The sequence below is a fragment of the Lampetra fluviatilis genome, chromosome 39 (assembly GCF_964198595.1).
Source record: "Lampetra fluviatilis chromosome 39, kcLamFluv1.1, whole genome shotgun sequence".
Lineage (NCBI taxonomy): Eukaryota > Metazoa > Chordata > Hyperoartia > Petromyzontiformes > Petromyzontidae > Lampetra > Lampetra fluviatilis.
The window spans coordinates 11,744,640-11,760,215 of NC_136313.1; the positions used below are offsets into that span (position 1 = coordinate 11,744,640).

At 47.5% G+C, this 15,576-nt stretch overlaps 1 protein-coding gene across 2 annotated transcripts in view; it reads right to left on the reverse strand.

Moving 5' to 3' along the window:
* Window positions 1–2,212, reverse strand: part of LOC144946003 (follistatin-A-like) — a 62,401-nt gene extending 60,189 nt beyond the window's left edge. For both annotated transcript variants that reach the window (XM_078874735.1, XM_078874734.1), the window contains exon 1: window positions 1,888–2,212. In XM_078874735.1, coding sequence (XP_078730861.1) covers window positions 1,888–1,978 — 91 coding nt within the window. In that variant the 5' untranslated portion in view covers window positions 1,979–2,212. The remainder of the gene's footprint in view (window positions 1–1,887) is intronic.
* Window positions 2,213–15,576: the final 13,364 nt, after the last annotated feature.

The window sequence follows — 15,576 nt, forward strand, 5'->3', positions numbered from 1 at the left end:
TTCCCCCCACATGACCCTGACTCCTCCCAATTCCGGATCGTCAGATCCGACCTTCCCAAACTGCCCCGCCGGCTCCGCCCCCATTCACCTCGCCTCCCATTGGAGCCGAGGTGAACGGTGGCCCCTCCCACACGCCCCGCAGACCAGGCTCTGCCCCCCAATACCCCGGGCCGTGTGATTGGACCAGAGCCCAGCAACAACCCCATTTACGCTCGCATTACATAGGTAAGAAAGGGGGGAGGAGTAAGGGGGGAGAGAGGGAGGGGTAGGGGAAGGAGGTGGTCTGTGTGAGCTCTCATAGCCCCCATCACACACACAGTGCTCACATAGTCCTCACATAGCCCGCTTACAGCCTCTATCACACACAGCGTGTAAACAGCCCTCGCATACACAGCTAACTTAGAGTCTCCATAAAACATAGGATGGAAAACAGCTCTCACCCACAGCTAATGTGTGATCTAAGGCCGCGTGTGCCGCTCTCCCCTGGCGCCCTGAGCTCGTAGTGGAAATTCCACATTCCCATTGTGGACAAATGTCTGTCTGTCGGACTACAACTGTTTATCCCTAGACTTATACAGTTCATAAAAGTTATCGTTTCGGTGGTTCAATTAATTTAGGACGTTGCTTGTTTCTTGAACCAGGAGTGGAAATTTCACATTATGATGACAGTTCTATGAATGTGATAAACCACTGCTGACTGCCTACAAGGTGGTCATCATTTTATCTTACCCAAAATAGATGATGGGGTTGATTGAGCGAATAATCAAAAGGCAACAAGAGTTTATATTATAAAACAACATCGCGAATAGAAATTGGTTTGCTCAAGATTAGGCATGTTCTATCCACTGCACCATTGATTGAACGAGCAACGAAGTAAGACGGCAAAAGCGATTGAATAAAACATAATTATAATAATTTAAGCCACCATCTATAAATGACACAGATACATAGAGAAAGTTTACAATCAGGCGAGAACCCATCCAACCTCGGATGTAAACAAATAATGTGGAGAACAAAACTGAAAATGTAGCAACGCAAATGTTTAAAAGTATTCGTAAAATATAGTTAACTTTACAAGCATGTAATTTTCCACCGCTGTCAATGTTAACCATGTCTTGGGTGAATTATGAAAAGCATTACCCAATTAAATGTTTGGCTCATTGTTATTTTAGGAAGTCAAGAGGAAATATGTGCTGAATTTCCACAGCAAGTCATATACAGCTATCCACTCATCACAGCGGTCCACTAAGGTGGCTACGGAGCATGAGAGAAAAAGAATTACATTATTTTACCCAGACACTTCTTTTTTACTTCAGAGTTCTACAGCCAGATGTACTCCTCGAAGACTTTTTTTAACGCCTGCAAGCAAACTGCATGCTGTACATTCAATGCCAATCCATCGCAATAACCGTGTGTGCACAAGTGCTGTCGCACTCACATATACTCTCATGGCTTTTAATCCGTCGTAATCGGATTAGCAACAACTACTACCACCACTATAGCACACACGCACACGTGTACGTATTAATTGCAATGTGGTGCACATAGAGGGTGGGATGCATTCTTCGACTCATATGAATTTCCTCCGCTTTGTCGCTGTTAACTTTCATGAACTTTAAAAAAATGTATTTTACCAGGTAAGGCTCACTGAGCACTATAGCTCTTTTTCAGAAGTGGCTTATCATGTGAAAATCTATAGCAGCCAAATACTCGAAACGCATCTTTATTCTAAATGTGGAGAGGAAAACCCAGAGAAAAATCCACGTGACCATGGGGAGAGAGACGCGCAAACTCCAAATACAGAGGCGTCAGGTCGGGATCGAACCCACGACCTCCTGTATACCAGGCGAGGCAGTTAACATCTCGCCACCCCGGCGCCCATCTTACCTTGTGAGGAGTTGTCGGACAACACATGGAGCAAGACGATCGTCCCTAATACCAGCCACCCTCTCAACGATTCTACAGCTCCCGGAGTCATTGGTGGTTGGTGGCGGTGGTTGTTGTGGTGGTTGTTGTGGTGGTGGTGGTGATTGTGGGGCCCGACCAGGCAGTGGAAATTGTTGGAAAAAAATTAACAACTCCAAGAGGGCAACACAAACACGACAGCGAGGTGGACACCGAGAGAAGCTCTGAGACACGCTGAGCCCAAGCAGGAGCGCTGAGTGGAGAGGAGTCCATCCCTTTATATAGCGGGGGAGAGGCACGGGTAGAGGAAAGGGGGAGATGCAAGGGGGGATATGCAAGGGGGTAGAGGCAAGGGAGAGAGGCAAAGGCGCGGGTGGGGGGAAGACGCAAGTCAGAGAGGCAGGGGAGGCATTGAAGAGGCAGGGGAGAGAGGCAAGGAGGGAGGAGGGGAGCGCTGAGGGGCGGGGAGTAGAACCCGAGTCGGAGCAGCGGCACGGGGGGCCGAGGGAAGGGGGGGGCCGAGGGAAGGGGGGGGGCAGCGGGCATGCTGCTGCTGATGATGGAGCTGATGCTGCTGCTGTTGATGATGCTGCTGATGCTGCTGATGCTGCTGCTGATGCTGCTGACGATGCTGCTGACGATTCTGCTGCTGCTGATGATAATGATGCTGATACTGCTGCTGATGATGCTGCTGCTGATGATGCTGATGATGTGGCTGATAATGATGTTGATTATGTTGATGCTGCGGATGATGCTGCTGCTGATGATGGTGCTGCTGATAATGTTGATGCTGTTGATGGTTCTGATGATGATGCTGATTATGTTGATGCTGCTGCTGATGATGATGCTGATGATGATGCTGCTGCTTCTGCTGCTGCTGAGGATGTTGCTGATGATGTTGATGGTGCTGATGATGATGTTGATGCTGCTGATGGTTATTGCTCTGCTGCTTTTGGTGGTGGTGGCTGTGGTGTTAGTAGTTGTGCTGCTCTGGTAGTGATGGTGCTGTTGCTACTGTTCCTACTGCTGGTGCTGATAGTGCTTATGGCACAGCTGTTGGCGTTGGTGGTCATGCTGCTGTCAGTGAGGGTGGTGTTATTGCTGCTAATTCTGCCTTTTTATACTGCACCTAGCCTGACACGAGCGCCGTAGTGACGTCACTACCACTTCGTGTTAAACATCGGTTGTTATTGTCGTTGTTATACTGCATCCAAGCATAGTCCAGGCTCCAATTCTGCTTAGCTTCCGATTGTTTTATGATATCTGACGCATTCCAAATGTTTGGCTTCCGTAAGGCAATGGTAATGACGAATGTTTTAACACAGGGACTTCTCCAGACGTGTGGGTGCACAGTGAATCGAGATTTGACGGTGTCTGGGCTGACTGAGCCCGTGATAAATTTGCGTGAGGCGTTGAGCGCCCACGTGAGGATGGGCAAAATACGCCAAGGGACTCGGAGAGGTGCATTCTTGGAATTAAAGTTCCATTTAATCGAACGGCTTTTCATCGTCTACAATGGCTAGGGGATAATGAATGGACTTTAATATTCATTTGTTAAATAAAAGCTGATGTAGATGTCACGTACGCTGCTGGAGGGCCAGTACTAGAAAACGCAGGCGTTTATTGAAGGTGGATCGGGATCAACATTTTTTAATAGACTAACGATAATAGGAAGGAGTTTTTTGGTGCGCATTAAGGAGAGAGTGTTACATCAGTGTACTCGCCCACTACGCACACGGATCAGAAACGTGGAGACTAACACGAAGATATTAGAACATCAGCTGAGAAGTGCGCAAAGAAGCACGAGCAGGTACACACTGAGACTCACACTGTTAACTTTGCACGTTCGCTGGGATGGCCGATGGTCGAGACTAGCGATGAAGTTGCAGCCAAAGCAGAGAATGCGCCGGAGAGGGAGGCCACTGCGGAGGTCGATGGATTGTTGCATCGCGATGCCGTGAGACCGTGAGGGATGTCGACAGCATGGGGAGACCTTCATTCAGCAGTGGGTAGATCGTGGCTGTTGATGGTCATAAGGAAAAAGCAAAGGCAGTGCTCCCCAACTCCATCTGGCAGATGAGGGGAGCGAACAATGAATGGAACGATTATGATATTAGGCAACTACATTGGGGACCGCACTTAACAGTGTGGTTAGATAAGGACAAATAACCCCATGACCGACACGGCACGGGGAGGCCTTCATACAGAAGATGATTGACAAATGGCTCTAGATTATTACTTTATTGTTTGATATAAGAGACTGTTAGTTTTTTCCAAAAAAGAGTGTGCGGCGGTGCTGATTTCCCACTGTCCTGAGCTTGTACAAAAATTCCACCTGCCTATGCCGGGAACATGTGTCCCGAGGAAGTGGTGCTGCTCTGAATATGATAAGATGATGGCGATGATGATTGTGATGATGGTTGTGATGAAGATGATGATGGTTGTGATGATGGTTGTGATGATGGTTGTGATGAAGATGATGATGGTTGTGATGACGATTATGTTGGTGATGCTCATGGTGTTGATTGAACTGAGTCGACCCTGACCGTGATTATCGACTTACTGGGATCCGTGCCAAATGTGAGTCAGAGCTTGCCCGGTCAGATATAAACTCGGGTGAGTGAGCAATTATCAGTGTTTTTTTTTTATAGAACTATATATTTTGCATGCAGCATATGGCACACAGCCGATGACCAAATCGCCTTAAATGCCCCAGAATCTCGTCAGATCTCGGAAGATAGGAAAAATTCAGCCTGCATCGTGACTACCATCACGCACAAACAGATTGCTATAGGCTGCTATGGAGCTACGTGGTGGGCGCCAGCGGGTAGTGCACTGCACTCCAATGTTCCTGTGTAGGCCTCGACAAGTTAAGGTAAAAGGTAAAAACAACGAGCCTATCTTTAACCTACCTTTTAACCTTACCCCATACAAATTACCTGATTGCAGGGTAATTACTGGGGTACTACACATGTGTAAGGGCATGTATGGGCTATGTGTAGCGACGTAGACGGACTGTGTACACTTACCTGTAGGGGCTGACACAGTCCAGCAGGGGCAGTCGCAATATCCCTAGCCCCGGAGAAGGAGGGGGCTGTGGGGTGTCCTGGGATCCCCCGGGGCCCACTCCAGCAGTGCATACTGACTGTGGTAGTATCCTGTTATAACTATAGCAGTGCATACCGACTGTGGTGGTGTGTGCTTTAACTACAGCATTGCATAACGACTGTGGTGGATCCTGCGATCACTACAGCAGTGCATACCGACTTTGGTGGTACCTGCTATTACTACAGCAGTGCATACTGACTGGTGTTACCTGCTTTCACTACAATAGCGCATACCGACTGTGGTGGTACCTGGTTAAACTATAGCAGTACATACCGACTGTGGTGGTACCTGCTATCACTACAGCAGTGCATACAGGACTGTGGTGCTACCTGCTACCACTACAACAGTGCATATTGACTGTGGTGGGACCTGCTTTCACTTCAGCAGTGCATACCAACTGTGGTGGTACCTGCTTTGACTACAGCAGCGCTTTCCGACTGTTGTGATACCTGCTATCACCACAGCAGTGCATACCAATTGTGGTTTTACCTGCTATCACCACAGCAGTGCATACCAATTGTGTTGGTACCTGCTATGATTACAGCAATGCATAATGACTGTGGTAGACCCTGCTATGATTACAGCAGTGGATACTGACTGTGGTGGTTCCTGCTATGATAACAGCAGTGCAAACTGACTGTGGTGGTACCTGCTATGATTACAGCAGTGCATACTGTGGTGGTACGTGCTATCACTACAGCAATGCATACTGACTGTGGTGGTACCTGCTTTATCTACAGCAGTGCATACTGACCGTGGTGGTACATGCTATGATTACAGCAGTGCATACTGTGGTGGCACCTGCTATGATAACAGCAGTGCATACCAACTGTAGTGGTACCTGTTTTCACTACAGCAGTGCATACTGACTGTGGTGATACCTGCTACGATTACAGCAGTGCATACTGACTGTGGTGGTGCCTGCTATGATTACAGCAGTGGATAATGACTGTGGTGTTCCCTGCTATGATAACAGCAGTGCCTACTTACTGTGGTGGTGCCTGCTATGATAACAGCAGTGCATACCAACTGTAGTGGTACCTGCTTTCACTACAGCAGTGCATACTGACTGTGGTGGTGCCTGCTATGATTACAGAAGTGGATATTGACTGTGGTGGTTTCGGCTATGATTACAGTAGTGGATACTGACTGTGGTGGCACCTGCTATGATAACAGCAGTGCACACCAACTGCGGTGTTACCTGCTTTCATGACAGCAGTGCATACTGACTGTAGTGGTACCTGCTACGATTACATCAGTGCATACTGACTGTGGTGGTGCCTGCTATGATTACAGCAGTGCATACCGACTGTGGTGATACCTGTTATCACCACAGCAGTGCATACCGACTGTGGTGTTAGCTGCTTTCACTACAGCAGTGCATACTGACTGTGGTGTTACCTGCTATGATTACAGCAGTGCAAACTTACTGAGGTGGTACCTGCTATGATTACAGCAGTGCATCCTGTGGTGGCACCTGCTTCCACTACAGCGGTGCATACCAACTACGGTGGTGCCTGCTATGATTACAGCAGTGGATACTGACTGTGGTAGTTCCTGCTATGATAACAGCAGTGCAAACTGACTGTGGTGGTAACTGCTATGATTACAGTAGTGCATACTGTGGTGGTACCTGTTTTCACTATAGCAGTGCATACCTACTGTGGTGGTACCTGCTTTCACTACAGCAGTGCATACTGACTGTGGTGGTGCCTGCTATGATTACAGAAGTGGATATTGACTGTGGTGGTTTCGGCTATGATAACAGCAGTGCATACTGACTGTGGTGGTACCTACTATGATTACAGCAGTGCATACTGTGGTGGTACCTGCTTTCACTTCAGCAGTGCATACCTCCTGTGGTGGAAGCTTTTTTCTCTACAACAGTGCATACTGACCGTGGTGGTACCTGCTTCCACTACAGCGGTGCATACCAACTATGGTGGTGCCTGCTATGATTACAGCAGTGGATACTGACTGTGGTGGTTCCTGCTATGATAACAGCAGTGCAAACTGACTGTGGTGGTAACTGTTATGATTAAAGCAGTGGATACTGACTGTGGTGGTACTGGCTATGATTACAGCAGTGCATACTGTGGTGGTACCTGCTATCACTACAGCAGTGCATACCTCCTGTGGTGGTAGCTGCTTTCTCTGCAGCAGTGCATACTGACCGTGGTGGTACTTGCTTTCACTACAACAGTGCATACTGACTGTGGTGATACCTGTTATCACCAAAGCAGTGCATACCGTCTGTGGTGTTAGCTGCTTTCACTACAGCAGTGCATAATGACTGTGGTGGTACCTGCTATGGTTCCAGCAATGGATACTGTGGTGGTACCTGCTATCACTACAGCAGTGCATACCGACTGTGGTGGAACCTGCTATGATTACAGCAGTGCATACTGTGGTGGTACCTGCTATGATAACAGCAGTGCATACTGACTGTGGTGGCACCTCTTATGATTACAGCAGTGCATACTGCGGTGGTACCTGCTTTCACTAGAGCAGTACATATTGACTGTGGTGGTACCTGCTATGATTACAGCAGTGCATACTGACTGTGGTGGTACCTGCTATGATTACAGCAGTGCATACTATGGTGGTTCCTGCTATTATAACAGCAGTGTATACTGACTGTGGTGGTACCTGCTTTCACTACATTAGTGCATACCGACTCTGGTGGTACCTGCTATCATTACAGCAGTGCATACTGACTGTGGTGATACCTGTTATGATTACAACAGTGCATACTGTGGTGGTACCTGCTTTCACTACAGCAGTGCATACCTACTGTGGTGGTACCTTCTTTCACTACAGCAGTGCTTACTGACTGTGGTGGTGACTGCTATGATTACAGCAGTGGATATTGACTGTGGTGGTTTTGGCTATGATAACAGCAGTGCATTCTGACTGTGGTGGTACCTGCTATGATTACAGCAGTGCATACTGTGGTGGTACCTGCTTTCACTACAGCAGTGCAGACCTCCTGTGGTGGAAGCTGCTTTCTCTACAGCAGTGCATACCGACTGTGGTAATACCTGTTATTACCACAGCAGTGCATACCTACTGTGGTGGTACCTTCTTTCACTACAGCAGTGCTTACTGACTGTGGTGGTGACTGCTATGATTACAGCAGTGGATATTGACTGTGGTGGTTTTGGCTATGATAACAGCAGTGCATTCTGACTGTGGTGGTACCTGCTATGATTACAGCAGTGCATACTGTGGTGGTACCTGCTTTCACTACAGCAGTGCAGACCTCCTGTGGTGGAAGCTGCTTTCTCTACAGCAGTGCATACCGACTGTGGTAATACCTGTTATTACCACAGCAGTGCATACCTACTGTGGTGGTACCTGCTTTCACTACAGCAGTGCATACTGACTGTGGTGGTGCCTGCTATGATTACAGCAGTGGATATTGACTGTGGTGGTTTCGGCTATGAAAACTGCAGTGCATACTGACTGTGGTGGTACCTGCTATAATTACATCAGTGCATATTGTGGTGGTACCTGCTTTTATAACAGCAATGTATACTGATTGTGGTGGTACCTGCTTTCACTACTGTAGTGCATACCGACTGTGGTGGTACCTGCTATCACTACAGCAGTGCATACTGACTGTGGTGATACCTGTTATGATTACAGCAGTGCATACTGTGGTGGTACCTGCTTTCACTACAGCAGGGCATACCTACTGTGGTGGTACCTTCTTTCACTACAGCAGTGCTTACTGACTGTGGTGGTGCCTGCTATGATTACAGCAGTGGATATTGACTGTGGCGGTTTCGGCTATGATAACAGCAGTGCATACTGACTGTGGTGGTACCTGCTATGATTACAGCAGTGCATACTGTGGTGGTATCTGCTTTCACTACAGCAGTGCATACTGACCGTGGTGGTACCTGCTTCCACTACAGCAGTGCATACCAACTATGGTGATGCCTGCTATGATTACAGCAGTGGATACTGACTGTGGTGGTTCCTGCTATGATAACAGCAGTGCAAACTTACTGTGGTGGTACCTGCTATGATCACAGCAGTGCATACTGTGGTGGAACCTGCTATCACCACACCAGTGCATTCCGACTGTGGTGGTACCTCTCTGCAGCAGTGCATACTGACCGTGTTGGTATCTGCTATCACTACAGCAGTGCATACTGACTGTGGTGATACCTGTTATGATTACAGCAGTGCATACTGTGGTGGTACCTGCTTTTACTACAGCAGTGCATACCTACTGTGGTGGTACCTTCTTTCACTACAGAGTGCATACTGACTGTGGTGGTGCCTGCTATGATTACAGCAGTGGATATTGACTGTGGTGGTTTCGGCTATGATGACAGCAGTGCATACTGACTGTGGTGGTATCTGCTATGATTACAGCAGTGCATACTGTGGTGGTACCTGCTTTCACTACAGCAGTGCAGACCTCCTGTGGTGGAAGCTGCTTTCTCTACAGCAGTACATACCGACTGTGGTGATACCTGTTATCACCAGCAGTGCATACTGAATGTGGTGTTAGCTGCTTTCACTACAGCAGTGCATACTGACCGTGGTGGTACCTGCTTCCACTACAGCAGTGCATACCAACTATGGTGGTGCCTGCTATGATTACAGCAGTGGATACTGACTGTGGTGGTTCCTGCTATGATAACAGCAGTGCAAACTGACCGTGGTGGTACCTGTTATGATCACAGCAGTGCATACTGTGGTAATACCTGCTTTCACTACAGCAGTACATACCTACTGTGGTGGTACCTGCTTTCACTACAGCAGTGCATATTGACTGTGGTGGTGCCTGCTATGATTACAGCAGTGGATATTGACTGTGGTGGTTTCGGCTAAGATAACAGCAGTGCATACTGACTGTGGTGGTACCTGCTGTGATTACAGCAGTGCATACTGTGGTGGTACCTGCTTTCACTACAGCAGTGCATACCTCCTGTGGTGGAAGCTGCTTTCTCTACAACAGTGCATACTGACCGTGGTGGTACCTGCTTCCACTACAGCGGTGCATACCAACTATGGTGGTACCTGCTATGATTACAGCAGTGGATACTGACTGTGGTGGTTCCTGCTATGATAACAGCAGTGCAAACTGACTGTGGTGGTACCTGCTATGATTACAGCAGTGCAAACTTACTGTGATGGTACCTGCTATGATTACAGCAGTGCATACTGTGGTGGTACCTGCTTTTACTACAGCAGTGCATACCTACTGTGGTGGTACCTGCTTTCACTACAGCAGTGCATACTGACTGTGGTGGTGCCTGCTATTATTGCAGCAGTGGATATTGACTGTGGTGATTTCGGCTATGATAACAGCAGTGCATACTGACTGTGGTGGTACCTGCTGTGATTACAGCAGTGCATACTGTGGTGGTACCTGCTTTCACTACAGCAGTGCATACTGACCGTGGTGGTACCTGCTTCCACTACAGCGGTGCATACCAACTATGGTGGTACCTGCTATGATTACAGCAGTGGATACTGACTGTGGTGGTTCCTGCTATGATAACAGCAGTGCAAAGTGACTGTGGTGGTACCTGCTATGATTACAGCAGTGGATACTGTCGTGGTACCTGCTTTCACTACAGAAGTGCATACCTACTGTCGTAGTACCTGCTATCACTACAGCAGTGCATACTGTGTTGGCACCTGCTGTGATAACAGCAGTGCATACCGACTATGGTGTTACCTGCTTTCACTACAGCAGTGCATACCTACTGTGGTGGTACCTGTTTATCACTACAGCAGTGTATACCGACTGTGGTGGAACCTGCTATCACCACACCAGTGCATTCCGATTGTGGTGGTACCTGCTTTCTCTGCAGCAGTGCATACTGACCGTGTTGGTATCTGATTTCACTTCAGCAGTGTATACCGACTGTGGTGGTACCTGCTTTCACTCCAGCAGTGCATACTGACTGTGGTGTGCCTGCTATGATTACAGCAGTGGATACTGACTGTGGTGGTACTTGCTATGATTACAGCAGTGCATACTGTGGTGGTACCTGCTTTCACTACAGCAGTGCATACCTGCTGTGGTGGTAGCTGCTTTCTCTGCAGCAGTGCATACTGACCGTGGTGGTACCTGCTTTCACTACAGCAGTGCATACCGACTGTGGTGGTACCTGCTTTCACTACAGCAGTGCATACTGTGGTGGTACCTGCGATGATAACAGCAGTGTATACTGACTGTGGTGGTATCTGCTTTCACTACAGTAGTGCATACCGACTGTGGTGTTAGCTGCTTTCACTACAGCAGTGCATCCTGACTGTGGTGGTACCTGCTTTCTCTGCAGCAGTGCATACTGACCGTGGTGGTACCTGTTTTCACTACATCATTGCATATCGACTGTGGTGGTACCTGCTTTCACTACAGCAGTGCATACTGACTGTGGTGGTACCTGCTATGATTACAGCAGTGCATACTGTGGTGGTACCTGCTATTATAACAGCAGTGTATACTGACTGTGGTGGTACCTGCTTTCACTACAGTAGTGCATACCGACTGTGGTGGTACCTGCTATCACTACAGCAGTGCATACTGACTGTTATGATTACAGCAGTGCATACTGTGGTGGTATCTGCTTTCACTACAGCAGTGCATACCTACTGTGGTGATACCTGCTTTCACTACAGCAGTGCATAATGACTGTGGTGGTGCCTGCTATGATTTCAGCAGTGGTTATTGACTGTGGTGGTTTCGGCTATGATTACAGCAGTGCATACTGTGGTGGTACCTGCTTTCACTACAGCAGTGCAGACCTCCTGTGTTGGAAGCTGCTTTCTCTACAGCAGTGCATATCGACTGTGGTGATGCCTGTTATCACCACAGCAGTGCATACCGTCTGTGGTGTTAGCTGCTTTCACTACAGCAGTGCATACTGACTGTGGTGTTACCTGCTATGATTACAGCAGTGCAAACTTACTGTGGTGGTACCTGCTATGATTACAGCAGTGCATACTGTGGTGGTACCTGCTTTCACTACAGCAGTGCATACCTCCTGTGGTGGAAGCTGCTTTCTCTACAGCAGTGCATACTGACCGTGGTGGTACCTGCTATGATTACAGCAGTGCATACTGTGGTGGGACTTGCTTTGATAACAGCAGTGCATACTGACTGTGGTGGTACCTGCTTTCACTACAGCAGTGCATACCGACTGTCGTGGTACCTGCAATGATTACAGCAGTGCATACTGTGGTGTTACTTGCTATGATAACAGCAGTGCATTCTAACTGTGGTGGTACCTGCTATGATTACAGCAGTGCATACTGTGGTGGTACCTGTTAGTGGGCACCGTGACGACAGAGACGGTTGACGTAGAGGAAACACGTTTTTATTACAGCTTCACACTCGAAGAGGTAACGGCCTCTTCACCCGCTACTCTCAAGGGAGGTATTCCCAATCTGACTCGCCTACTCTCAAGGGACTACCTGACCTGGCCCAACCAAGGCACAGGTCTCGACCATCAGCTACACGAATCTGACCCTTACAAGGACATCGGCTCCGAGGCTCTGGGGTCGCGCCACTGGCTTGCTCTGCCCGGCCCTTAGAAGGACAGCGGGTCAGAGAAGTCCCAGGGTCTAGCTAGCTGGACTTCCGCCTTCAGCTGGTTCTTCGTCTTCGGCTTGTCCCAACTGAACTCTCTCTCTCAGGGTCTTGCCATTTATACAAGTCCCCACCGAGGGGTGGGGTTCTGTGGGATCACACACATCCCCCAGCCCCCTCCCCCCGAGAGAGGCCTGGCTAGGGATATCACAACCGCCCCGCACAATTAAGTATTGGAGTTAACCGGAGCTGGTGTGTGCGCGTTTCAATACCACCACTACACCTGCTTTCACTACAGCAGTGCATACCGACTGTGGTGGTTCCTGCTATGAATAGAGCAGTGCATACTGACTGTGGTGGTACCTGCTATGATTACAGCAGTGCATAATGTGGTGGTACCTACTTTCACTACAGCAGTGCATACTGTGGTGGTACCTGCTATGATTACAGCAGTGCATACTGAGGTGGTACCTGCTATGATAACAGCAGTGCATACTGACTGTGGTACCTGCTATGATTATAGCAGTCCATACCGACTGTGGTGGTACCTGCTATGATTAGAGCAGTGCATACTGAGTGTGGTGGGACCTGCAATGATTACAGCAGTGCATTCCAACTGTGGTGGTACCTGTATGATTACAGCAGTACATACTGACTGTGGTGGTACCTGCTATCACTGCAGTAGTACATGCTGACTCTAAAGCAGTATATATCGACTCTATAGCACAAAGTACTCACCTGACAGAGGCCGTGGTGAGGCCTAGTCCCGTGCAGAGCCCCCGGCCTTGCCTAGATTGCCCAGCCGGCCGAGGCTGTGGGCTGGATCGCTATCCCCGCCCACCATCTCCCCGTCTGCGCTACAATAATACTATCTAAGCGCTATAATATTAGTATCTACCGACCCTAAGTGCACACATTGGGGTGGGGGAGAGAAGAGGACATGCCACTTTGATGAATTTAACTCAGCTTTACGTGTATTTTTTTTGCATTTTGAACGCAAATGAAAAATCTCCCCCACCCTCCACCGATGGCGTGTGCGTTGCTAGGGGTAACTCCTGTCAGCGTTTCGCGCATGCGCAATTGCGTGCATTGTCCCGCGCCGGGCGGCAAAAGTAAAAAATTAAATAAAGATACATCGCACTCGCTTGTTAATCTAACTACTTTAAAGTTGACGGATAGGAAAACGGAATAGCCTATGTCCACCGCGGGGCTTAGGGTGTGCTGCCTGGCAATTTTTTTTCTACAAAAACCCCACCGTTTGAGAGACAAATCCCTCGCAAGCGCGCATACGCAGACGGACAGACAGCTGGACAGACAGACAGACGGACAAACAGATGGACAGACAGACGGACAGAAAAACACCGTATTTCAAAGCTGTGTCCAAAAATCCCAGTGGGATGCAAGTCAAACAATAACAACCATAAGACAATGTTGATTACAGTGATCAGGCTAACTCTGTACTACAACAAACAAACATGGCTAAGCCAAGACGCTTACAAAATCACAAAAATAAAGCTATAAAAACAATGTAACAGTGATCATGGGAACTGTGATTCAAATTTAACAATAAACGATATACATAACATGTACGACCAAACTTTGCCTGCCATAGCTGGCTGCATGAGTCACTCCATAACAGCAGGAGTATCAGTAGCAAAATCAAAATGTTTCAATACACCTTTAAAGATCAGCACACTATAATCAAAACTCAAGATCATACTTTGCAGCGGTCATCCGGAACGATACATTTTATTTCAGGCCATTCTGAATAGCAGTGGCAGCTATGGGTGTAAAACTCCTCTAGAGCAGTTTTGAGTGAAGATATCACAGGTAGTGATCCAAGTTGCAGTTTATTGGCGATACCATTCCAGACCCTAGGGGCATCAATAGAAAAGGCCCTTCCTCCAGTATTTGTACGGCAATAAGAAATGTGAAACTGGTAAATGAGCGAAGACCTTAGGTCACATTTGTTCTTTGAAACAGTGAAGCGATCCAGCAGGTAGTCTGCTGATTTTTTTGTAAGCACATCGTGAATAAATTAGATCTGATGCACAAGCCATCGATCTTAAGAGAAGTTAAATTTGACCCAATGTAGAGATCGCAGTGGTTGGTCCTATATGGGCAGTTCAATGCAAATCTTAAGGCTGAGTGATAAATTGAATCAAGCTTCTTTAGTATAGTACTGGGGGCTGATTTATATACGATGTCACAGTAATCAAGTAGAGGTAGTACGGTATCTTTTATCAATTCCAAGCGTAACAAAGGGGGGAAGCAGTGCTTGTGTCGATACAGAAAACCAATTTTTTATTTTGTCTTTTTTCTTTTCTTTTTACAAATATAATCAATGTGATCTTGAAAATTCAGTTTTTAATCAAAGATGACCCCAAGATACTTATATATCTTGACTTGCTCTATTTGATGATTATTTAAGGAATATAATTGGAAAAAAATTACTTCTTGCTTTAATCCTAGTGAGAAGCATAGCACCTTGGTTTTGGAGGTATTTAGAACTATACTATTTGGTTCTTTCCGTAAAGTCACATAGGTATAAAATAAAATAAATCACGATGTTTAGGGCGCAACACAAACGTCCGTCATCATATGGGAAAGCATAGTCTGCTGCTGAGGCAGACTGTTTTTAAAAGGTTTGAAATGGGTGTAGCCCAGGGGTCATAAAGAAGTGGCCGGGGCTAGTGATGTTAATGTGAGAAATTAGCATGTAACTGTAAGATAGGAAAGCGGCCTCCTCGACGAGGGCATGGAAGTGGCTATGTTAATGTGAGAGATTAACATGATGTTAATGTGAGCAATTAGAGGGCACGGAAGTGGCTATGTTAATGTGAGAGATTATCATGATGTTAATGTGAGAAATTAGCATGTAACTGTAGAAAAGGAGGAGAGCAGCCTCCTCGACGAGGGAGTGCAACCCAATGGGTGCAATCCAAAGGGCATGTGAGTATGAGAGTGCAATGCAAAGGACATGGGAGCATTAGAGATCTAAAAGA